This window comes from Elephas maximus, chromosome 1, assembly GCF_024166365.1.
Source record: "Elephas maximus indicus isolate mEleMax1 chromosome 1, mEleMax1 primary haplotype, whole genome shotgun sequence".
Classification (NCBI taxonomy): Eukaryota; Metazoa; Chordata; class Mammalia; order Proboscidea; family Elephantidae; genus Elephas; species Elephas maximus.
The window spans coordinates 13296221-13322375 of NC_064819.1; the positions used below are offsets into that span (position 1 = coordinate 13296221).

Genomic DNA, 26155 nt, shown 5'->3' on the forward strand with positions numbered 1-26155 from the left:
ATCTGTCAGGTTCACTTTTCCAGGTTGGCTTCTTTCTCAGATAGCATCTCCCCTATGAAGTCAAGGTAGGTGCCAGCAGCCCCAGGCTTTTAACCTAACTTCTTAGTAGTACCAACAAGAAAAGCTTCTTTGATCACAATAGAGGGTCCCAGACAGAGCAGGAGAAAAATGTAGAACAAAATTCAAATTCACACACACACACAAAATAGACCAGACTTGCTGGTCTGACAGAGACTGCAGAAACCTTGAGAGGGTGGACCGTGGACACCCTTTTAACTCAGTACTGAAATCACTCTCTACGTTCACCCTTCAGCCAAAGATTAGACAGGTCTATAGGGCAAACAATAACACACGTGAGGAATGTGCTTCGTAGTTCAATCATGTATACGAGACTAAATGGGTACACCAGCCCCAAAGCAAAGACAAGAAGGCAGGAAGGGACAGGAACACTGTACAAAAGGAAACAGGGAACCTGGCGTGGAGAAGGGGAGAGTGTTGACACTTTGCAGGGTTGGCAGCCAGTGTCACAAAACAATTTGTTTATTGTTTAATGAGAAACAAATTTCCTCTGTAAACTTTCACCTAAAGCCCCCCCAATTGCCTACAAAGTTTCTCTTTTCCAATAAATCAAGAACCATCTCAAGCTGACCCTTACTGGCAGCTCCCCTTGAGGTTACACCTCAGCACCCTTTTTCCAGCTTCAACTCATCATAAAGGGTCGTGACCTCTGACCCTTGAAGATGGGTCTTCAAGATCTCTCCCTGGCCTGCTGGTGCTCTACCCTACAGTATTTTAAACGGGCTGCAGTTCCCACCACTTGTGCCTCTTGCTGTCCCCCACTCCTGTTCTTCCTTTAGTTCACTTTAATGTAAGCTTAATCAGCTTGGACTTTCTTATCTCTTTTCCTTTATGTTATAGTTAAGCAACTTCCTATGCCCCCCCAATTTTTTTTTTTTTAATGATAAGATATCCTTGAAATCCTTCTCTGTCTCTTCCTACTCACGTATTTATAGAAAATAAATATTAATTAATTGTTACAGTGCCGAAGTATTGCTTTGTCTTGGGTTTCCTTTGAATTTTGAATCCTTAGGCTGTTATTTTTATACACACACTTAAAGCCTCTTATTTTTAAATCAACTCAATTTAATTTTTCTAACTACTTTCTAAATTGTTAGTATCCACTCTCCTTCTGTGTTGCTTTTGCCTGGGTCACGGATGATAAACCCAAGGGCACTTTTTTTTTTAATCAGCTTAACCTCTTTATTCACCTAATTTTGAAGATCAATTAAACTACTGTGAGAAAAAACAGAATGTTTCTCTGAGCAGGAAGGACGTCTAAGATATGAACAGACAAATTTTAGCTGCCCTATTTGGAAGATAATAGCTTGATATCTCATTAATTTCAAGGTCTTTGGGAAACTGACAGAAAAATTGGTTGCCAGGCAGCCAATGATTTCATATGACTAAGAAGTATAAAAGAATATATCAAAATACCCTTTTCCCTAATGCTTTTATAGCAATAGCTGATATTGGCTAAAAGCCGCATACCATTTCCCTTCGGTTGCTATCAAAGTTTGGGCAGGTGCAGCTGACGTCTGATATTTCTTTTAAGTCTACCCAAAACTCACCAAACCCACTGCTGCGGAGTCTGTTCCAACTTATAGTGACTCTGTAGGACAGAGTAGGACTGCCCTGTGTGCCTTCCAAGGCTCTGTAAATCTTTACAGAAACAGACTGCCACATCTTTCTCCTGGTGGGTTCGAACCACTGACATTTCGGTAAATTAGCAGCCTAGCGCTTAACCACTGTGCCACCAGGGCTCCTTCATTTAGTTCTAGAACAGCCTAAATTTTTACTGCTGGGCTGTCTGACCTATCTGCTTTAAAGCATAGGGGCTAGGATTCTCCAAACCCTCAGCTTTAGTATTAAAGAAACTCCTTCTAACTGTTTTCTCATTTTTCCTGAGCTTAGTTTTTCAGTCCCCCCTCCCCTTTTTGGTTTATTCAGCAGCATTTTGCACTGTAACTACTGAATGGGTCTACTGATTCTCTCACTGATGCGTTCTCTCTAATTTTAAACTTGGATAGGAACACAGTTAATAAATGCATAAAAGCACATAATGTGAGATGTCTTCTTCCCAGCACTGTGTGCCAGCCACCAAATTCCTCTCTGTGGAAGCAGCTCATGCTTCTGGTGCTGTGGGGACTCTTTGGGTCTCCTAATTTCAAAGTGTCTCTCCCCTGTTGTTGTTAAAAGCTGGCGAAGCTCATATCGTATAAAACCACACCAAACCCAGTGCCATCGAGTCGATTCCGACTCATAGCCACCCTATAGGACAGAGTAGAACTGCCCCATAGAGTTTCCAAGGAGCACCTGGTGGATTTGAACTGCCGATCCTTTGGTTAGCAGCCGTAGGTAGCACTTAACCACTACACCACCAGGGTTTCCATATCATATAAAGACAATGATAAAAACGTGAGTCAGTATAAGCACCAGGTGAATGAGGGGGACCTGAGGGAATGTGAGCCAGAGAGGACTGGGGGTCTGCCCATCAGGCAGAACTTGAAAGACTCGCAGGGCTCCTTGGTAGGAGGCAGACAGGTGGGAAACACTGATGAACACGCAGGGAACGAGGATTAAATGGATAGAGCAGACAGAGTCTGAAGGAAACAGTGAAGGGCAGTGTTAGAAATTCAGCTTGGAGGTTAGATAGGGTCGCTGTGAGTTGGAATCGATTCCACAGCAACGGGTTTGGTTTAGGGAGTTCGGGATTTTTAGGCACAGAAAGCAAGGGGTTGACAAATAAACGCGCTCCCTCTGATGGCAGCTGGCAGGACTTACAGGAAGGGTAGGAAGAAGAGGCAGCGCAGACGGGAAGCAGGCAGAACTAGGTGGTCACCGTGGGCAGGGAAAGGGACAGTTTTAAGACGGCAACATAAAAAAAGAGTCCAAAAAAAAAAAAAAAAACCAAACCTGTTGCCATCCAGTCAATTCCGACTGTCCCTATAGGACAGAGTAGAACAGCCCCATAGGGTTTCCAAGGAGCGACTGGTGGATTTGAACTGCCGACCTTTTGGTTAGCAGCCATAACTCTTTTTTTTTTTTTATAACTGACTGCATTTTGGAGAAAAAGAGAGGCTGGGTGTCAAAGATAACACCAACATTTTAGCCTCAGTGACTTGAAAGTACGCTACTAAATGCCCAACTTCAAGAAGCCCTGAGCATTATAGGCAAGGACTTTTGTCTTCCCCGTCGCCACATTTCACCAGTCCTCCCGCCCAGTACCAGTTTTCTGGGTTTTCAGTGGACATTTGTGGACAGATAAAATAAACCATGACAATGCCATAAAATCTGTAGATGAAAAATTACTGCTGTCAGACTTTCTGAAATAAAAAAAAAATTTTAAATGGTTTATTTGTGAAATGATGTACAAAGCTTTCTGTATTGAACAAGTATTGCAGAAATATTTTTATCCCTTTTTCGTAGATTTGGGGAAATAACACTAAATAAAATTCTGCTTTGTACATAAATTATGAAAATAACATGGATTTCCTTAGTTTACATAGTTTAAGGAGTTCACTAGTGGCAAAACTAGAAATGTAGTTGCTACAGTATTTTTTAATTTCCTCCCATTTATAATAAAAAAAATAGGTATATTAAAATATTGTTTGCATTTTTTAGCTTAAAAAGAAAGTCGTGAGAAGGAATAGTTTTATTCCTTTAGAAAGAAGACACACTTGGAGTACCTTCTTCTGTGGAGAATTTAGGGTAGGGTCCACCTTGCTCTCCATACTTGCTTTCTGCCGTGCCTACTTCTGTCTGTATCAGCCCAAGATTAGGAGAACCAGCTAGTGGCCATTACAGACGATAAGCTATTAGCCACAGGGCCACAGCTGCTGCCGTATCAGCAAGGCACTCTTGCCATCAAGCCTACCAGCCATGTTGCTCCTTAGAACTGCATTTCTCGAGGATGGATGGGTCCACTGTACAGAAGCTGAAATCTGGAGCCCAAGGCTACGGAGCTTTGCACCAGCTTCCTGCAGGACTGTTTTCTCTGCTTGGTTGTCAGGTTACAAGATTCTTTGATGATGCTGAAAGCATTTAGATAACAAGGCAATGGTTCTAATCCAAATGCACATTGGGGTTTTTGACTCATGTTTGTTATAACCTTGATTTTCTCACGTAGGGGTCTCCAGAGCAATTTTACAAGGTGCTGGACGAGATGTCGAACAGCAGTGTTCTCTTCAGGGTAAGGCACAGTGCTGTTTTTGTGGAAGACTGAACATGGGGGGTTGCAGGGAGGCTGGGAAGTGTCTTGGGACTGGGGAGACAACACCAAGGCAGTCCTTAAAACCATACGGTTTACTAACGAATTCCAATCATAGAGAAGTAGAAGTAATAAGTAATCTTACCGTTTCTGAAAAAGAAATTAAAAAAAAAATCCATTAAAGATAGTATTTCCAGAGTCTCTTATTCATATAAAATGTTTTGTTAGCCAAAGTAGACACCTTCCTTTCTGAACAAAGAATGGGTTCAGTGTCTAATTTTGCTACTTCTGTTTCCCAGCTCAACAGGGCAAAAATGATTACATAATTACAGAAGGTGGATTACTGAGGTGCAAGAATATAATTCACGTCGTTGGAGGACATGATGTCAAGAAATCTATGTCTTTTCTTTTGCAAGAGTGTGAAAAACGGAATTATGCATCCATTTGCCTTCCCGCCATTGGGACAGGTTTGTAGCCTCTGGCTGTCAAGGTTCAATCCCCAGGCATTCACTTCCCCTTAGATTTGGTGCTGAACCTTAATGGAGCTAATGCCCAGTCTCAGTGAGAGCAGCTTCCTCACCCCAAGGCAGCCCTTGGAAGAATGAGCAAAGCCTGTGGGTGGTTTAAGAAGAGAGGAAAAAAAAAAAGAAAACTCGAGACAGTGTTGGAATTTTGAGACAGTGTTGGAATTTTGAGACAGAAAGAAGGGAAGAGAGGGGAGGGGAAGGAGGGGAAGACAAAAGAGGGAAAGGCTGTGCCTCTCTTTAGTCTGTCTCTTCTCTTTTTTTCACTTCCCTACTTATCTTCCATTGTTCAGTCCTTAACTTCCTCCTCTGTCTTCTCTCCCTGGAGAACTGTTCACTCCCAGTACGTCTGTCACCTTCCACCCCTCTGTGGCGAGATGTAGACGAGCACTTCCAGCCCTATTCCTTCTCCTCAACAGTCTGCTGGGTCAGTTGACCGTGGGCGTGGAGCCTTCTCACTCACCAGAACCTACTGGATCAGGAACTCAACTTTCCCCCTTCTTTTTAGCTCACTTGCCTTCTCTGAGTTTATTATTTTCATCAAACTATATAATGATTGTGGGATTCTTCATATATAAGGATGGTGTTTTGGGTTTATCGTTAGTATGGGGAGGCTCTTTGAGCCATTTTCCCAGGAATTGGAATCTCTGTGCATTGATTAGGATTTCCTGCTTGGTCTCTCTTATGAACTGTAAGAGAGCTGGTCAGGGGTGGCACACACTCTCAGGCTTGAAGTGGAATGGAGCTGATTGCTCCCGGTGAGAGAGCACTCAGCGTAGGATCTGTCGTTCCATTGCTCGGAAATCTTAAGTTTCTCAGACTGGCATTCTAGGCACTCCAAAAGTTTAGCCTTAATAAACGTAACCATCCTTGTCACCTTCAGGACCTTCTTCTAATCTTCTGACCCATCTGTTGCTTTCTCTAATTCTCGATTATTCCTTGCAATGCTCCTACATGGACCACTCTGAAAGCATAATTTCTGATCCCTGTATGTTTTCATTCCCCTTGGGGTATCATTCCTAGCAGTTAACCAACATTTTATCTGTCTGTCTGCCTTCCTTTCTTTCCTTCTTTCTTTATTTCACACCCACCAATGAATAAATCAGGGTTAGCAGTTTCTCCTTGCTTGTCTTCTTTACCCATCTCTATCTCACCATCCAAGATGGTTCTTAGACTAATGGATGAGGAGTTGTCTCCCTTAGTGGTGTTTGAGTTGAACTGGAACTGAGATCAAGATGGCCTCTGGCAGTAAGGGAGGCCCCCTTCCTGTTCTTCAAAGACACCTGCATAGGAGAGAATGCGTGGGCAACAATACTCCACGGAACTCAAGCTCAGTGCAAACTCCAATTCATCATCTTCTCCCTGAAAGCCTGGCCTTTCTCTTATATGCCCAATCATATTGAAAGCATCACTTTCCATCTAGAGTTCTTGAGTCTACCCTCTTTATCATTCCTGTGTTCATTAGCTTATTAATTAATTTGATTAACTAGTTACTAAGTGCTTGCCATGAGCCAGGCACGATGCTTAGGCTCTGGAGATGGCTAAGAAAATGGTCCAGTCTGCAGGAGCACCTAATTTAGTGTGAGAGACAGACATGTAAACAAACAACTGCAGTACAGTGTGACTCATGATAGGGTAAAGGTGTGTGGGTAGTCAAAGAAGGGGGACAGCAGCGTCAAAGATAAACCCAATTGGTCATTAGGTCCTGCTGACTTTACTTCCTAAATGTCTCCTGAATCTTTACACCCTAGTCTTCATTGTGGCCTCCTCTTTGTTCAGCTCATCTTTTGCCAAAATTTTTGTTGTAGCCTCTTAACCAGACCTATGCTGCCTGCTGCAGCGCCTCCTCCACACCCTCCGGGATCATCTTTCGCAGAAACAGGGTTGTTCCCCTGAACATGCCAGGCTGAACACAGCATGCCCCTGTTACACACTTCTTTCTGGCAAAGCCTATCCCTCAGTTCTCCATACTTCTGTTGAATACCTCTTCATCCCCATCTATCCTCTCTACCTTAAGTGCCGAGCTGATCATCTGCCTTGTGACGGGATATAGTAAATGTTTATTGAGAGTGAATGAATGTATTTGAAAACTTCCATTTAAATCCCATATACCTGGGATAACCACGGTGTCTTAGTTATCTAGTGCTGCTATAACAGAAATACCACAGGTGGATGGCTTGAACAAACAGAAGTTTATTCTCTCACAGTTTAGGAGGCTAGAAGTTCGAATTCAGAGCAGCAGCTCCAGGAGAAGGCTTTCTCTCTGTTGGCTCTCGGGGAAGGACCTTGTCATCAATTTTCCCCTGCCCTAGGAGTTTCTCAGCTCAGGGACCCTGGGTCCAAAAGACGTACTCTGCCTCCTGGTGCTTCTTTCTTGATGGTATGAGGTCCCGCTCTTCTCTGCTCCCTTCTGTCTTTTATATCTCAAAAGATTGGCTCAAGATACAACCTAATCCTGTAGATTGAGTCCTGCCTCATCAACATAACTACCTCCCTAACACACAGCTTTGTAAAGGAGAATTTTCTTCTTTCCTTGATCATATAATCAAAAAAAGTAGAACAAACCCTCTTGGTTAGTTTTATCTGGGCACTTCTCACAATTGTCTACATAGCCAAGTCAAAGGGATCGACTCTTATTTTCTGCAATAATGGTGGGTACTCTCAACAAGAGTAATCCAAGTAGGCCCTTAACCTATCTCACCACCTTTCTCAGATTTTTACATTGTCCACAAATAGGTGACTTAGCCAGCTGCCGTTCGTATGGGACTGTCTCCGTTGCTGGGAACTGGTTTACCTAGGTAGTGGCTTACATAGGTTGACAAAGAGGATATACAGCATGCTGACTATAGGAAAGGACCTGCTCAGGGTGGCAACCTTGACAGCTGAAATCTCACTGGATGTGGGAGGAAAGACTTTCCAGAGGCTCTTGGATAACCTGTGTGCAAATAGTTATAGCTTGTAACTAATAACTTAGAGCTTCTAGTCTCTTACAAAATTAGTTTAGTTTAAATCAGGCCCCCAAAGACATCTGGGAGAATAAGGATATATACCTAAAATCAAATGACGACTGAGACAAAATATACTGTTTTTCTTTTTAAACAGCATGCTGTTTCAACATCCGTTAACGTCTGCTTTCTGTGGGTCTTTTGAGGACACTAGTAAGCTAAGAAGAAAGGTTGACTGTGTCCTGTCATAGGAAGGAGGAACACAGTGAGCTGGGATCAGCTGAATTGAGCAGATAGGAATGTCAGACACCAGCTGTTCAGGCTTTCAGGTCCCTTGCTCATTGCTGGGCTGTTGGCTTCCTGACACCCCGGACCAAAAACTCCCCATTACCTCCAAGACTCGAAAAGCGTTTGCTGAGGTACTGCTAGAAAATTTGACGGTGATGAGAGAGTTGGCGAGTGGGCATTTATACTGGGAGAATTTGAATCCCTCATTTATCCCTCAGCTTCTTCTAGCTGGGTCTTTTGTTTTGAGTCATTTTTATTATTTTTCTAGGGAATGCCAAGCAAGACCCAGATAAGGTTGCCAAAGCCATAATGGATGCCATTGAAGACAGTGTTCAGAAAGGATCAGTCCACTCTGTGAAAAGAGTTAAAGTTGTTATCCTTCTGCCCCAAGTACTGGATGTGTTTTATGCCAACATGAAGAACAGAGAAGGGTCCCAGGCTCCTCCCCAGCCATCGATGATGTCTAAAGTTGCATGTAAGTTGTTCATTTCTGTGAAATCCATGTCCCTAACAATGATGTCACATGCAAAATTCCTCATCTTTTTCTTTTTTTTAGCGTTTTTGGGTTTCTCACGGCAGACTCCCAAAAAACAGGCTGCTTTGGTTTTGGAAAAGAAAACGGAATCAGCAATTTTTCAGGTGTGTGGTGAAAATGAAAAAAATGTGAGAGGTGCTATCTCCTGGATACAGGATCTGATTGAAAAGGAACAGTTTACTCACACCAGTGAAGATAAGTGTATCCGAAACTTTGATGAAAAGGAATATCAGGAATTAAATGAGCTGCAGAAGAGCTTCAATATTAAAATTTCCCTGGATCTTAAGAAACCTTCAATTCAAGTTTCAGGAATTTGCAGAGATGTGGTGACAGCTGCAAGTACAATTGAGGAAATGATCAAGAGAGTTAGAGCGTACACAGAACAGGAATCTCGGGCTGATTGTATCAGTGAATTTATAGAATGGCAATATACTAACGGGAACAGCTTTTATCCTTTTGACAAAATGACCAACCTGCAATTAGAGGATGCAAGGAGAGCAAAGCGAAAGACAGTCGATGTCAAAATCCATAACCGGAACTACGAAGTGGACTTGCTCTCAATGACTGCTACAGGTGGAGGGGGATACAGTTTACCTATTCAGCGTCTCGTGAAATCTGAAGGTGAGTTAAACTTCCATGCTTGTCATCCATTATTTTACATCTACTTTTGACTTTTTTATACCTACATCAAAATTTTACTCGAGTAAATAAAATTCAAATAAGCCTTACAGAATAAATTTAAAAACTTGGTCAGTGAGCTGAAGGAACTTGTGTTATGGCTTGGACATGTCCAGCAACCTGAGGATGACCATCTCAGTGGTAACGATAGCCAAACCTTGCGTCTGTTCCCATCTCTCTGGCTGTACAAGCTTCCCAGAGTCAGTTCTGCTGGGAGGTACTATCTGCTTCAGTCAGGGGAGGGAAAGCCATGGGCTTAAAGAATAGTGGCCCATTGTCTTCTAAAACAAAAGGGCAGGAAATGGAGAGGACAGGCTGGTCAGGCAGTGGGCACTTTCTGTGTCTGTGACTGATGACCCAGGAAGATCAGGGGCCTGTGGCAGCTTCTCCCAGAAGTCACCTCTTTCCTGAGCATAAGGTTCCATGACACACACATCAGGAGGCAGCCTTTGGATTCTCTGACTGGCTCTGTGCTCCGGGACAGGAATGCCTGTCTTATGTAGATAGCCAGTCTTGCCTTGAAACCCCACTGAAAATTCGTAAATTGACTTCCAGTACACTATATGCACCTCTTGTGATTTCAGTGGGAACTAATCCCTGAGACTCTGAGCTGTCCTGGGGAAATGACAAATCTAGTGTCCTGCTTAGCAGAGTACACAGAGCTGCCACCACAACCTATCAGTCACCCAACCCTTAAGGACACTGTGAAGAATAGTAAATGGGTAAATTGTGGTGGTGGTGGTGGTGGTGAGTTCTAGCAAAACCCCATGTAATTGTCAACAAAACGATAACCAAAACCAAACCAAACCTGGTGCCGTCGGGTCGATTCCGACTCATAGCGACCCTATAGGACAGAGTAGAACTGCCCCAGAGTTTCCAAGGAGCGCCTGGAGGGAGGCTTCAGACTGCTGACCCTTTGGTTAGCAGCCATAGCACTTAACCACTACGCCACCAGGGTTTCCAAACAAAACAATAGTGACTATCATTTAAAACATTGTAGGGAAATAATTCGTTATATTATTATGATAATTAGAGACTGAACAGAATATGCAGCAGAGTTATATTACCCTGGCAGTTCTCCGATCTTAGCATCATCAAAACTTATTAAGATACAGATACCCAGGCTCTACCCTCCAGAGATTGAGTAGATCTGTGGGGCTCGTTTTTTTTTTGGTTCTGATGTTGATTGTCTGCGGTCCACATTTTGGAGAACATTCTCCTAGAGAAGCTCTTCCAGAAGTAGAATGAGGAGATTGTGAAGCAAGGACACATATGATATTCAGTTTTTCAAGGCATCCCAGGAACGTGAAATATGTATGCTTTGCAGTTGAGATCCCCACGAACTGGAGTGATATGAAGCAGCAGACATCCCGTTTGGTGGAGCTACAGCCTAGTCATGCAGAATACGACACTGTGGCAAGAGAGTTCCATCAGACCTGCTCAAACTTCAAAATAGTGAAGGTAAGTCTTCTGCTGAAATGGAGTTTTTTTCTTTTTTAATTTTTGTTGTGCTTTAAGTGAAAGTTTACAAATCAAGTCAGTATCTCATAGAAAAACTTATATACACCTTGCTATGTACTCCTAGTTGCTCTCCTTCTAATGTGACAGCACACTCCTTTTCTCCACTCTGTATTCCCCGTGTCCGTTCAGCCAGCTTTGGTGCCCCTCTGCTTTCTCTTCTCCCCTCCAGGCAGGAGCGGCCCACATAGTCTCATGTGTCTACTTGAGCCAAGAAGCTCCCCCTTCACCAGTATCATTTTCTATTTTATAGACCAGTCCAATCCCTGTCTGAAGAGTTGGCTTTGGGAATGGTTCCTGTCTTGGGCCAACAGAAGGTCTGGGGACCATGACCTCCGGGGTCCTTCTAGTCTCAGTCAGACCGTTAAGTCTGGTCTTTTTATGGGAATTTGAGGTCTGCATCCCACTGCTCTCCTGCTCCCTCAGGGGTTCTCTGTTGTGTTCCCTGTCAGGGCAGTAATTGGTTGTAGCTAGGCACCATCTAGTTCTTCTGGTTTCAAGCTGATATAGTCTCTGATTTATGTGGCCCTTTCTGTCTCTTGGGCTCATAATTACCTTATTCTTTGGTGTTCTTCATTCTCCTTTGCTCCAGGTGGGTTGAGACCAGTTGATGCATCTTAGAAGGCCGCTTGCTAGCGTTTAAGACCCCAGACAGCATTCACCAAAGTGGGATGCAGAATGTTTTCTTAACAGATTTTATTATGCCAGTTGACCTAGATGTTCCCTGAAACCATGGTCCCCAGACTCCCATCCCTGCTACTGTGGACTTCAAAGCATTTTGTTGTATTCAGGAAACTTCTTTGCTTTTGGTTTAGTCTGGTTGTGCTGACTTCCCCTGTATTGTGTGTCGTCCTTCCCTTCACCTAAAATAATTCTTGTCTAGGGAACATCCCACTCCCTCCCTCCCAACCCTCGTAACCATCAAAGAATATTTTTTCTATGTTTACACTTTTTCTAGAGTTCTTATAATAGTGGTCTCATACAATATTTGTCATTTTGCAACAGAGTAGTTTCACTCAGTGTAATGCCTTCCAGATTCCTCCATGCTACATTTCCCCGATTCATCATTGTTCTTAATCGTTGCATAGTATTCCATTATGTGAATATACCATAATTTATTTGTCCATTCATCTCTTGATGGGCCCCTTGGTTGCTTCCATCTTTTTGCTATTGTAAACAGTGCTGCAGTGAACATGGGTGTGTATGTATCTGTTCGTGTAAACGCTCTTATTTCTCTAGGATATATTCCAACGAGTGGAATTGCTGGATCGTATGGTAGTTCTATTTCTAGCTTTTTAAGGAAGCATCAAATTGATTTCCAAAGTGGTTGTGCCATTTTACATTCCCACCAGCTGTGTATAAGTGTCCCAGTCTCTCCACAACCTCTCCAACATATATTATTTTGTGTTTTTTGGATTAATGCCAGCCCTGGTGGAGTGAGATGGAATCTCATTGTAGTTTTGATTTGCATTTCTCCAGTGGTTAATGATTGTGAGCATTTCCTCATATGTCTCTTAGCCGCCTGAATGTCTTCTTTGGTGAAGTGCCTGTTCATATCCTTTACTCTTTTTAATTGGGTTATTTGTCTTTTTGCAGTTGAGTTTTTGCAGTATCATGTAGATTTCAGAGATCAGATGCTGATGGGAAATGTCATAGCTAAAAACTTTTTCCCAGTCTGTAGGTAATCTTTTTACTCTTCTGGTAAAGTATTTGGATGAGCATAGGTGTTTGATTTTTAGGAGCTCCCAGTTATCTAGTTTCTCTTCTTGTGTTTGTACATGGCTAGTAATGTTTCGTATACTGTTTATGCCATGTATTAGGGCTCCTAGCACTGTCTCTATTTTTTCTTCTATGGTCTTTATTGTTTTAGATTTTATATTTAGGTCTTTGATCCATTTTGGGTTAGTTTTTGTGCATGGTGTGAGGTATGGGTCTTGTTTTATTTTTTTGCAGATGGATATCCAGTTATGCCAGCACCATTTGTTAAAGAGACTGTGTTTTCCCCAATTGATGGATTTTTGGCGTTTGTCAAATATCAGCTGCTCATACGTGGATGGATTTATGTCTGGATTCTCAATTCTGTTCCATTGGTCTATTTATCTGTTGTTTTATCAGTACCAGTCCCATAACTTTTTGATGATTCCTTTAGTTTTTGAACACTTCTTTACTTCCTGGCACAAAATATTTCAGACTCACCTTTTACTTTCCCTCTCCCAGGCCTGAAATCAGGCATTTCTCTAATAAACCCTGATTCCTTTTAGTGGAGAATGGTCATGATAAACCAAGATGTGTGTGCTGGGTGTCCTCACTGCTCATGAGGTGTCATTACTTCCAGGCCCTTTCATGAACAGAGCTAAGAAAATCATGAGTTCACACTGATGTTTTAAATTAAAATTTAATATTACAGATTTTTCTTAATATTTTATACTTGTTTCTTTTCCTGTACAATAGAAATTTTGGTTCCCAATAACAATATATATTTGTTTTAACCTACATAAAATTGTTTCAAAAATATAATGCCGACATTATTATTAACCATGTTAGAATTGCTATGCCAGCTCTCTCTTGGCTATTGTTAGCATGTTGTATCTTTTCCTACCCCTTTTCTTTTAACCTTTCTATAACCTGTACTTCAGATGTATCTCTTGGTAGTAGCATATAGTTGAGTTCTGTTTTTCTTCATTCAGCCTGAATAAATGAAAAGGTAATCTATCTTTTAATTGGTGTACTTTGTCTGTCTGCATCATGTATTTATTGATATGTTTGGGTTTCATTATACCATGTTACTTTTCGTTTTCAATGTATCACATCCATTTGTTCCCGTCCTTCTTTTGGATTAAGTATTTTTATTATTCCATGTTCACCTCTGCTAGGTACTTGGTTATACATTCTATTACAATTCTTTCATTGGTTACTCTGGAGTTTACAACAGGCATCCTTAACTTACTAAACACTAATGTTAATTAGTACATTTATCGTTTCTCAGACAATGCAGTAACCTTTGAACACTTTAGGTCCTTTAATCTCCCTCTTGCCTTTTGTGCTACTGCTACATGTATTTTAATTCTATGTCTCTATGAAACCCTATAAAACACTGTAATTTCTTATATAGTCAGTACATTTAGATTTACCCTTTCTCACTGTGCTTCACATCTTTTGTATTTCCATGCTTCCATCTGGGATCATCTTCCTTTTGGCTTTTTTCTTCTAGGGCAGACCTGGTAGTGATGAACTCTTTTAGTTTTTGTTTGTCTGGAAATGTCTTTATTTCATCTTCTTTCTCTGAAGGATACTGTCACTGGGCTTGGAATTCTAGGTTGGCAGTTGTTTTCTTTAAGCACTTGGAAGTAGTTATTCCATTGTCTTGTGAGTTTATTATTTCTCTCTGCACTTCCTTTCCCTTCTCTCTGGGAAAGAATCCTTGCTGCCTTGGTATTTTTTTTAGTGCCTTCAAACGGAATTTTTTCTTTTCTAGCTTTGAGTAGCTGTTTGCAAGAGGGTTGGTCTGATATAAGCTAGTCAACCATAACCAGAAAAAAAAAAAACAAAAAACCAGAAGCCTGCTGCTAATAGTAAATGTACCAAGTAAAGTTTAGGATTTATTGGCAGTGTTTTTTTGACCTTAGAATTTAGCCCAGTAGGAATAGAGAGTCAGATTACTGTGTTAAAAAATTACTTGAAATAATTATTTTTGTGATTATTAAGTGGGTTTATTTTATTCAAATTTAGGAATTGCTTTTTTAATTGTTGATTCAGTATTCATTTCAGAATTCGTAAAGCACTTACATTATTAAAGAGTTAAACTATATATAAAGGTTATCTTTAGAGAAATCTTGCTATTCTCTTCACCCCATTTCCACCATCCCGTATAGGTAATCAGCTATTTCTGTTTGATCCTTTCTGTATTTCTTTCTTACATGAAAGGCAACACACTATATGTTGTTGTTGTTAGGTGCCGTTGAGTCAATTTCAACTCACAGCAACCCCATGCGACAAAGCAGAATTATTTTCTAGGCTGTAATCTGGAAGCAGGTCACCAGGTCTTCCACCTGCAGAGCCGCTGGGTGGGTTCCAACCCCCAACCTTTCATTTAACAGCCAAGCAATTAGCTGCTGGCACCACTTGAGCTCCTGGACATACTACATTCGGTGTCCCATAACTTTCACTGGATTTTGCTTAAGTTTTAATAAAAATTGGTCAGCAAAGAATGGGGGTTGTGTTCTATTGCCATAATTTGTAGTTCAAAAAGGCTATGTTGATACTTCTAGGTAAAGATAGCATATTGAACACTTTTACTCCTTCTGAAAACACCAGTAAAATGATAGAAAAAAGGACTTTTAAAGAAAGCTTATGTCCACCAGGGCAGAGAGAGTGGCAGAAAAGAGAACTTAACATTGTGGGAACAGGAATGCAGATAGGCAAGTGTTAAAGGAGCTAGCAGGCTTAAGAAAAATGAATTTGAAGCATGAAAGAGGAAAACTGAGAGAAGAATCCTGCTTTATGATTTTAATTTTATCCACTTTGTCGGCTTACTGTCACCCTCTGTTGTGTTGTTTTCGTGGTTGCTTTAGGGTTTATAGTGTACACCTTTAACTTGGCACAGACTACCTCCAAGTGATACTATACCACTTTACATATAAGACTCTTATACAGTGTATTTTCATTTCTCCCCACCTAGCCTTTGTGCTATTGTTGTGATACATAATACTTTTACGTGTTATAAGCTCTACATTGTTATGATGTTTATCTTCTAAAGAGATTTAAGTGATTAGAAAAAGATGTATGTTTATCTACATAGTTGCCATTTCTGGTGCTGCATCTGGTGTCATGGTCTTCCTGCCTGAAGGACTTCCTTTCACATTTTCTTAAAACGCGGGTATGCTGCTGCTGAATTATTTCAGTTCTTATGTCTGGAAAAGTCTATCTCACCTTCACTTTTGAAAGATATTTTCACTGTGTATAGAATGCTAGGATAGCATTTTTTTTGTACTTTAAAGACGTTATTCCACTGTCTTATGGTTTCCATTGTTTCCAACCGGGAGCCTGCTGTCATTCTTATCTTGCGCCTCTATGTGTAACATGCCCTTGTTTTCTGCATACTTTCAGGATTTTCTCTTTACCACTGGTTTTAAGCAATTTGATTGTGATGTGGTGTGGTGAACGTTCCTTGTTTCTTGTGTTTTGAGTTCCCTGAACCTCATGGATCTGCAGGTTTATAGTTTTCTTCAAATTTAAAATATTTTGGCCATTATCTCATCAAATCATTATTTTCTTTGGTTATCAAGTGGTTTTGCTTTATTCAGATTTAGGATTTCCTTTTCTAATTTTTCATTTAATATTAAATTCAGAATATGTAAAACACTTACATGGTTAGAGAATCAAAAGTATGTACCAAGGTGTCTTTAGGGAAACCTTTCTTTTATACCTGCCCTTTCTACCCCAGTCCTAACTGTCCCACGTAGGTAATCGATTTAACTAATTTCTGATTTATCCTTTTGTGTTTCTTTATTACATGAAAGGTAACATACTTTGTACTTGTTTTATAACTTGCATTATAATAAGTATTTAAGATCCTAAACATTGTTTGCTTTCATGTGGTACATTCAAAAAAGTTAAAAATTAAACTAACATTCTTCCTAAGGCCCGTTTTTAGAAAACACTGGAACTAAAAATATTCCTGAATACAGAAAGCTGCTATTTGGCATTGAATTTGCTCTTCATTGTACCTTTTACTTATGATAAATCGTGGTCCTTTTCATTGTGGCAAAGTGGTTAAGAGCTCAGGCTGCTAACCAAAAGGTCGGCAGTGTGAATCCACCAGCCGCTCCTTGGGAACCCTATGGGGGCAGTTCTACTCTGTCCTATAGGGTTGCTATGAGTCGGAATCGACTAGACAGCACACAAGAACAACAGTGGTCCTTTTCATTTGCTGTATTTAGACAAGTACTCCTGTCATTGGCAGATTTTTTTTTTCTTTTTGTAATTTATAGATTGAAAGGGTCCAGAATCCAGATCTCTGGAACTGCTACCAGGCAAAGAAGAAAACCATGGATGCCAAGAATAGTCAGATAAATAACGAGAAGCTCCTCTTCCATGGGACAGATGCAGACTCAGTGCCACATGTCAACCAAAATGGCTTTAACCGCAGTTATGCTGGCAAGAATGGTAAGGAAGTGAGCAATCTAGCTGCTCCCAATGAGGGTCAGCCACGAGAACCCAGGCTGGCTCATGACAGTGTCGGCTGCATTATGTTCCCTCATGGGGGGGGCAGTGACACGTTGCAGCCAAAACTTCAGGGTAGGATGTGCTGTCTCATCCCAAAGGGGACTGACCGGCCTTCTGGGTAGACGAACTGATTTTTACAAATTAAAAAATATATATATTGTTAGGAAAAAAGAGGCTTTAGAGGGAAAAACTGAACATTAATATTATTTGACATATTGGGCCAACATGTCAAATTTTACAGCAATTTGAAATTCTTACAAAATGCTTTTTCTCTTCACAGCTGTGGCATATGGAAAGGGGACCTATTTTGCTGTCAATGCCAGTTATTCTGCCAGCGACACGTACTCCAGACCAGACAGTGTGGGGGAAAAACACATGTATTATGTGCGCGTTCTCACTGGGATCTACACAGTAGGAAATCACTCATTAATTGTGCCTCCTTCAAAGAATCCCCAAGATCCTACTGACCTTTATGACACTGTCACAGATAATGTACAAAGTCCAAAATTATTTGTGGTTTTTTATGACTACCAGGCTTACCCAGAGTACCTCATTACTTTTGTAAGATAACATTTTGGTTTCCTTCCCAAAAGACATTACTGATCTGTATATGCCTAGTTGTAAAACAAGTTTTAGCATTACTATTTTTTTTTTTAAACTGTATTTTCCTAAGCTCAAAGGATTCTTCTTTGTCATTGAAATTAAACTTTTTCAGCTTCCCTTTCATAATCTGAAATGAACCTATCTTGAGAGCAAATAAATTTGAGAATTTAAATCAGATAACTTGGTCATAATTCTGTGATCACATGTGTGGACATCAAAACTGTATAAGAACAGGTTTGTATCTTGAGGAGGGAGAAAATAAGGTTCATCACAAAGGCAGAAGGCACAGCTGCCACTGAGCAGACAGCCAGTATCACGTCAGGGGGCCATATTGCTGTGGGGAGGACAGCATTACCAAGTGGCTGAGGGCTACTTTTTTCCCTGTGGGAGGAATGCTGTCTTCTTCATGTTTTTATCCCTGAGCTGAGGACTGTGCCTGATGTACATGAAAAACCAAACCAAACCCATTGCTGTCGAGTTGATTTCAACTCACAGCAACCCTATAGGACAGAGAAGACCTGCTCCATATGGTTCTCAAGGAGCAGCTGGTGGCTTCGAACTGCTGACCTTTTGGTTAGCAGCCAGATTCTTAACCACTGTGCCCCTGGGGCTCCTGATGTATAAGAGATGCTCCGTAAATGTTTGATGAACCAGTTAAGATTGGAAAAGCCCAAATTCCCACCCAAAGTAGAAACTATTTATTCACCATCATCCTTGACTTGCAGGACAGCCCGTCAGGGCCCTGGGCTCACGGGCAGCTTGTGCCCTCACAGCTCTAGGGGCAGTGATTTGGCACGTGGTCCAGGTGAATTGTGTCTGTGGCAGCCTGCTTTCATAAAGATTTACAGCCTTGGAAACCCTACGAGTTGGAATTGACTTGATGGCAGTGGGTTTGGTTTTTTTGTGGTAGATAAATAAACCAAAGGAGTTAAGCCGTCTATTAATAACTTGCTAATTCAGTATTTATTGAATGGTAATGGAAAGGCAAGTTTTTGTTTTTAAAATTTCCCCAAGTAAATTTCAGATTCAAACACCATTTACTGAGCACATCAATTGTACCAGGTGGTATAATAGGTGCTGTGATGCAGTGAATCACTTTTATATGACTTTTCTAGTTGTGGTCTTGTGACTCCCACAAAATGATTGGCTGGACAACAATCCTGCAAGGGATTACTAAACAGACTATGAAGATAGTGGTTTGGTAATTGAGCCAGTAAGACTGAGCCCCTTGCATTCCAGCTAGGGGGTGCATCAGGTTTTGACATCCTAGTAGGTATATATCAGGGCCAAACCCACAGAGGTTCCGGGGCACCTCACCACCATCAAGAAGAGTCTGGAGTGGAGCACCTCCTTTGGACATGCATGGGATCCCTGTGCTGAGAACCTTCTAGATCCAGAAGCAAGAGCTGTAACACTGAAGATGGAAAGAGAGTGCTATGGGTTTGTTGGCCCACAAAGAGAGTGAGCCGGTGAGCACCTCTGCGTAGGAGGCTTGCCTGTGCAGCTAAAGACCTGTAACACTTGCCTGAACGGGACAGAGACCTCAGGTGTCCTGTGCAGGGTCGCTGGCAGAAGCTCAGAAGATCCTGTGCAGAAGTCTTCTCCCTACAAAAGGGTTGAGCTGGGTGCCTCCAAGCAGGTGCACAATATGGTGGAAGTCACGCAGGCCCTCGGGCAGTGCAGGTCCAGGTGGCAAGAGAGAGAACCACACGGCCTGTGTAGCATGGCAGGAGCCAGCGGCAGAGGCTTAGAAGGGCCCAGCAGCAGAGGCTCCCCCACTCCACAGCGTGGTGTTAGCCTGAGCTGAGGCAGTGGTGACATCTGACCTGAACCACTGCGTGCCTGCCCAGCAACCTAAGAACAGACATGGGTAATTTGGAGAAGGGTAGGCATTCCCCTTTGAGAATCTGTTTTATTATTTACTGTTTGCTTTCTATAAACAATAATAGTTCCACATTCTCTACACTGTGTTAAGTGTCTTGTGTGTCCAGCTTGATCACAAATGGATGTTGTACCCATGACACAATGCCAGTGGGTGTACGTGTCTCATTCCTAGCAGCCTTTTGTCTACCTGAAGTTGGAGGCACAGTCTGTCGCATGTGCAGTGCAGACAGATTCACACAGGTGCTCTGACATGTTATTTATTCCCCCAAACAACCCTTTGAGGTAAGAATTATACCCCCATTTTAAAGTTGAGGAAGCTGATGTTCAGAGTGGTCAAGAAGCTCCCTTGCCTGGTCACGGAAGCTCCATAGACACATCCAAACTCCCCAAGGGACCGAATTACTGGGCTGAAGGCTGTGGGGACCATGGTCTCAGGGAACATCTAGCTCAACTGGCATAACAGTTTATAAAGAAAATGTTCTACGTTCTACTTTGGTGAGTAGTATCTGGGTCTTAAAAGCTTGTGAGTGGCCATCTAAGATACTCCACTGGTTTTGCCCCATCTGGAGCAAGGGAGAATGAAGAAAACCAGAGACACAAGGGAAAGATCAGTCAGACTAATGGACTACAAACTACCACAGCCTCCACCAGACTGAGTCCAGCACAACTAGATGGTGCCTGGCTACCACCACTACTGACTGCTCCGACAGGGATCACCACTGAGGGTCCCAGACAGAGCTAGAGAAGAATGTAGGATGAAATTCTAACTCGCCTGAAAAAGACTCGAGAAACCCCCAGACACCCTTTGAGTTCAGTAATGAAGTCACTCCTGATCAGACAGGCCCATAAAACAAAACAAGACTAAATGGGCACACCAGCCCAGGAGCAAGGATGAGAAGGCAAGAAGGGACAGGAAAGCTGGTAATGGAGAACCCAAGGTCAAGAAGGGGACAGTGTCGACATGTCATGGGGTTGGCAACCAATGTCACAAAACAATAGATGTACTGATTGTTTAATGAGAAGCTAGTTTGTTCTGTGAACCTTCATCTAAAGTATAATAAAATAAAAAGAAAAAAGACACTCCCTTGCCTAACATAACCTAGGTAGTAGCCCTCAAATCAACAGAACCTTGGTCCCTGTGACATCAAACACTTTGCTCGTGCCACCGAAGCAGGTGTCCTGTTAATGTTACTGATTCAGGAACATCAGACAACCCTCAAATTACCTCCTGTTTCCTTGTCCTCCTTCTGGCTTTGGCTTCCACTGCAGTCTCTTCCCCCAAAGCTCTGTAAGGGGCCAGAGATGATCCTCACGTGGAGCCAGGACAAATGATACTCTCTGATGCTAGGGTCGCTTGGAGGATAAAGGTGCTCTTCCCTGACCACTGGGGGCCTATCAGGTGAAAGTGGTTGAGGGAACCACTGCGGCTGTTCCGTTAACAAAGACAGGTTGAAATTTCTCTTGTTGCTGTTTAAGTGGATTGGCAAGGACCCCTTTTGCTTGAGAGTGGCTTCCTGGCCATTGGCATCCTAACTCAGCATTGACAATAAACGTAAGAAATTAAATTAAATTAAAAAAAAAAAGAGAGACCTGCTCTCAAATTTGCCTTTGTTCTCCAGCGGTTTGGTTAATTCAGGGCAAGGTTGACTATGCCAACAACTATATATATTTATATATATATATAAATTATATTTTACAACTATGCTGTTATAAAGACGAATGCTGAGACTAGATTATATTCTATTTTTTTTCTTACTTTAAAGAAACTAAAAACATTTGAAAACACGCTGAGTGGAATCAGCCACAAAATGACAGCTGCTGTATGATCCCACTTACATCCAGAACCGGCAAATGTATGAAGACCAAAGTTCACTAGTGGTTACAGGTGCAGGGAGGCGAGGAAAAGAGCAGGGAGGGCACTGCCTGGGGGAAACTGAGTTTCTGCTAAGAAAAAAAAAAAACCGAAATAACCAGTACGCCACCAGGGTTTTCTTTCTGTTAAGGTGATGGGAAAATTTGGAAATAGAGACTGATGACAGTTGTTCAACATGAGGAACGTAAGGTAACTGAACTGTACAAGTAAAAAATGTTGAATGGTGAAATGTTATATTTGTACCACGGTAACAAAAATATTTTACAGCTGTACTGATGTTAGCTGAAGCTGGATTATATATATATATATTTTTTTTTTCCCCTGATTTTCAAAGAAACTAAAGCATTTTTAAAGGCCCCTAAAGGCATCACAGCCGTAGCCTACCCTGCCTACTGCTGTGCCTAATGGATAAGGTAGTCCTGCTGATACCTTCATACTGTGAGGTCGGGTGTAAGGCTGAGCTTGTATTCTTTAACCCCTTTTGGCCACTGGAGGGTCAAAGTATTTAATAACTGACTTCCCTCACTCAGGTATGCTCACCTGTAAAATGCAGGATGAAACTGGACCCAGAGATCCTGATGGTTGACAGCATTCCCCCTTTACTATCTTTTCTCACTTTCACAATCCCTCTTTGCAGGTAGCTGGGATCTCTTGCTGTTTCATAATTTCTATAAAATCAGGGAGGATCTTGGTAGTGAAATGGTTAAGCACTCAGCTGCTAACCGAAAGGCTGGTGATTTGAACCCAGCCAGTGTCTCTGTGGGAGGAAGACTTGGAGATCTGCTCTGTAAAGATTATAGCCAAAAAACCCCAGGGGGCAGTTCTACTCTGTTACATGGGGTTGCTGCAACCAACACCCAACAATGACATAAAATCAGGAAATTAACTCCCATCACAATTTACACTTAGGAATCCATTCACACTAACATCTTAACTCTCTTCTCAGGTAACTGTGTGTCAAAGACTTACCTCAACCTGAATTAAATGCTTTCCCTCAGGACAGTAGCTTTCCAACATTTCTGACAACAGTCCACACTAAGAAATACATTTTATACCAAGCCCAGTACATGCACACATATACAACCGAAAATTTTTATGAAACAGACTTACCCTGAAATACTACTTTTCCTGGAAAGTTACACAAAATAATACTTTTACTTACTACTGCAATTCACTGAAACAATCTATTACATTTTATAAAAACTGCTTGTCTCACTCACTAAATTGATTTTGTGATTCACTAACGGGCAACAACCTGCAGTTTGAATAGCACTGGCTGAAGGAGGAACAAATATCAAAACTAAAACTCCTGAAGAAAAAGACACGCCTATGCCTACGATAAGAATGTACCTTATTTGAGTAATGGACATCTTACCCTTAGCCCCAACATGCTCTGCCCTGATATAGTTGATGGAGCATTGCCAGTGAGGTCTCCTTCCAAGTATCCATTCAGTCAAATATCTGATGAACATCTATTATGTGCTGGGCACCAACTGAGGATTTTCAAATACAACAATGAAGTCTCTCTACCTTCATGGAGTTACATACCAGTTGAGTAAGATAGACAATAGTCAAGTAAATAGGTCAATAAGTAGTGGTCAGATGGTGATAAGTGCTACAGAAGGGTTCTTCTAAGACCCTTCTTCCTCAGTATGTTCATACAACACCACCTTCCCTCTTTTAGGAAGGCTTTTTTTTTTTAATTTACTGATACTGTCAGTCTGAAGACAATAGAGTGGGACCAGTAGTCAAGTAGTCTCAAGAGGTCACACTGCATATCTTTTGTACTGTGTGTTTGTTTCATGCTTGGTTACTCAGAGATCAGTATGTCTCTAATTTCCAAATTCATACTTAAGACAATAATGGTAATAGTTCTCCCCAGGTCTTCCTGCAAATGTTAAATGAGAAGGGATCAATTTCACCTACCTAAGCTTTTCGTCACTGTTTCAGGAGTCAGTAGCATCCCATTCTTTTTATTCCCAGGATTGGTGTTCCTAGATGTTCAGTTCCTTCCATAAGGGGGGCTCATATTTGACCACCTACTTTTCTCCTGCTTGGTGTCCTGCTCTGGAGGACAGGGATTTACCAGTGAGAATGGTACAGGTATCAGAAGTGAGATCACGTTGGATAAAGGATAGAATTCAGCTCATGGATCCGTCAGGCCAGGGTTTGGCCAACTTTTTTTGTGAATAGCAAATATTTTCTGCATTGCAGGCCATACAGCCTGTCACTACTCAACCCTGCTATTGTAACCCTAAAGCAGTCAAAGACATTATATAAACAAATGGGTGTGGCATTGTCTCAATAAAGTTTTATTTACAAAGACAGACATTAGGCTAGCCTGTGGGCCCCAGTTTGCTGAGCCCTGGTTTAGGCTGATGGAGACACGGGCCTACAATTGAGACTGACTGGAAGAATGGGATTGGAGGAGGAAACTATGAACAAAGGCACTGAGGAAAGAAGTCCTACAAATGACAAGGGGCCAGTGTGGCCAGAGAGCAATGTAAATGAAAGAAGGTGGCAAGAGACTCTGAGATTTACTTTGGTAACAACCAGCGCATTCACAAGCAAGTACAGATTGACCTTTTGCTGCTCCCTCTTATTTAAAAATCACACTATTAAAAAATATTTTAAAAATACTAATTAAAAACTCATCTTCTATTAGAATCATAAAGTTCTTCCTTGTATCAAAAGTTGAGCCACTATCCTAGTTACCTGTGGATTCACCAAACAGTCCAGCAAGTCATCTGTAGAAATAAATGTTTGAGAAGGGGCCTCAGTACTATTTGAAGCAATTTGTTCCACAGCTGCGTCCTTGCTTTTATACATCATTCGTTGCCTCTTTGTACAATGTAATTTTCCAAAGTGTTCGCCATCCAAAGTGTTGCCATCACTTTCAAAAATGCTTCCCCTTTCTGTGGATGGTTCTTCGGAACTTGGCATTACAGGAACCAGATCAGGGCCAAAGGGACTTGCTGACTCCTGTTTTATGATTCCTGTGGTTAAGTTCTGGCTGTGTGGTTGTTCCACCTCCATGTGGTCGTGCACATTTAATTTTTCCTTTTCTGTGTGCTCTCCATTTGCTCCGAAAGCTTGAATTTCAACTTCCTTAGATGTTCTGTAATGATCAAAAAGGGCCAAAACAGCTCCATTTAAGTAGTGACAATTGACTTCGTGGGATATTTCCTCAACCTAAGGAAACAGAAAAACCCTTTAGAATGGTCATATGTATTTAGTTAAACTGGAGAACAAATGTTTTAGTCAGGGTTGATTTATCACAGAAAACTAACTGCCACGATGAAGCGGCCTACCTCAGTTGGGTTTAACCACGCTTTGGTATTGTCTGGATTCTCTGCGGTTTTCAGGGCGCATACGAGAATACGGGTGATCGCCTCTTCTACCCGGGCTTGGTGGTCCTCTTCCTGAGTAGAGACAAAAACGTTTTTATCATTTGTCTCTGTGTCTCATGGCTTAAAACAAAAACGAACTTGTTGCTGTTGAGTCGATTCAGACTCATGGTGACCCCACGTGCTTCAGAGTAGAACTGCACTCCACAAGGTTTTCTCAGCCATAATCTTGTGGAAGTAGACTGTCAAGCCTTTCTTCCATGGTGCCGCTGGGTGCATTTGAATAGCCAGCTTTTTGGTTAGTAGCCTAGAGCAAACCATCTCTACCACCAAAGGCCAGGGACCAAAAACAGAGAGTAGAATCTCCCTTAATTGTGTGTTCTATTCTTTCATTAACATAAGCTTTATTACAGAAGGAATGAATATGCCATTGGAAGAAACACAATTTTTATGTATTCACTATCACCTGCCATCTAGTATATATCCTGCTATAAGACTTAGACCTATGAACCATCTTATGATGCTTTTTCCATTTTTTTTCACATGGGATTGAAGTTGAAAAAAAAAAAACAAAAAAACTACATACAGAGGAATAATCCTTACAGAGTTTAATAAGCAAACTGTTTGAAAGCTGGGAGAAAAATTATCATGAATATACTTGGTTAAAGGAATGAGATGACTAACCATCTTAACATGTTTTTTTTAAGACACAGTAAGTACAAACCACAGCATTAATGATAAATTACATTAACATAGCAGCTTCTGTTCATCAAAAGACACCATAAGGGGGGGGGGGAACTTGCTGTCTGCAACGTATGACTGGTAAGAGATTAATATCCAGGATATATAAAGAACCTATGCACATCAGTAAGACAAACAACCCAACTTAAAAAAAGAGGCAAAAGACACGAACGAGCATTTCAAAAAGGACCAATCCTATAAACAATAAACATCTGAAAATACACTTAACCTCACTAATAACCAGAGAAATGAAGATTGGGAAACCCAAGAAACTGGCAAAAGTTAGGAGGTCTGATAATACCAAGTAGTACAGAAATGTGCATTTATAGGCAAAAGTTTTATACACCGATGGTAGGAATGCAAATTGATACAGCCATTTGGAAAAAATGTTGGCATTATCTTGTAAGGTTAAATATTATATACCCTACAGACCAACAATTCCCTTCACATGCATGCACACATACACACACACGCATATTCCCTAGAAAAACGCTGGCACATGTGTAGTAAGAGACTTGTACAAGAACATTCTGTTCATAATAGCAGAAAAATAGAAGTAACACAATTATCCATCAGTAGAACAATGGACAAAAAATTGTTGTACATTAATATGAGAGAATATTATACCACCATGAAGGAACAACAGCTACATGTGACAACACAGACGAATCTTAGAAACAAAATATTACATTTAAAAAAGCAAATCCCCATGGTGAGACACCACTTC

At 41.4% G+C, this 26155-nt stretch overlaps 2 protein-coding genes across 2 annotated transcripts in view; one reads left to right on the forward strand and one right to left on the reverse strand.

Annotated features, from left to right (window-relative positions):
• PARP14 (poly(ADP-ribose) polymerase family member 14) overlaps positions 1–18510 on the forward strand; it is a 57141-nt gene extending 38631 nt beyond the window's left edge. The window contains exons 11-17 of the mRNA XM_049877988.1: positions 4187–4249; positions 4567–4734; positions 8293–8499; positions 8581–9180; positions 10565–10698; positions 16746–16920; positions 17261–18510. Of these exons, the coding sequence (XP_049733945.1) occupies positions 4187–4249; positions 4567–4734; positions 8293–8499; positions 8581–9180; positions 10565–10698; positions 16746–16920; positions 17261–17550 (1637 nt within the window). The 3' untranslated portion in view covers positions 17551–18510. The remainder of the gene's footprint in view (positions 1–4186; positions 4250–4566; positions 4735–8292; positions 8500–8580; positions 9181–10564; positions 10699–16745; positions 16921–17260) is intronic.
• Positions 18511–23631: 5121 nt separating this feature from the next.
• The window catches only part of HSPBAP1 (HSPB1 associated protein 1), a 76423-nt gene continuing 73899 nt past the window's right edge, over positions 23632–26155 (reverse strand). Inside the window, exons 7-8 of the mRNA XM_049878135.1 lie at positions 24652–24762; positions 23632–24532 (exon numbers count right to left, since the gene is read on the reverse strand). Coding sequence (XP_049734092.1) covers positions 24008–24532; positions 24652–24762 — 636 coding nt within the window. The 3' untranslated portion in view covers positions 23632–24007. The remainder of the gene's footprint in view (positions 24533–24651; positions 24763–26155) is intronic.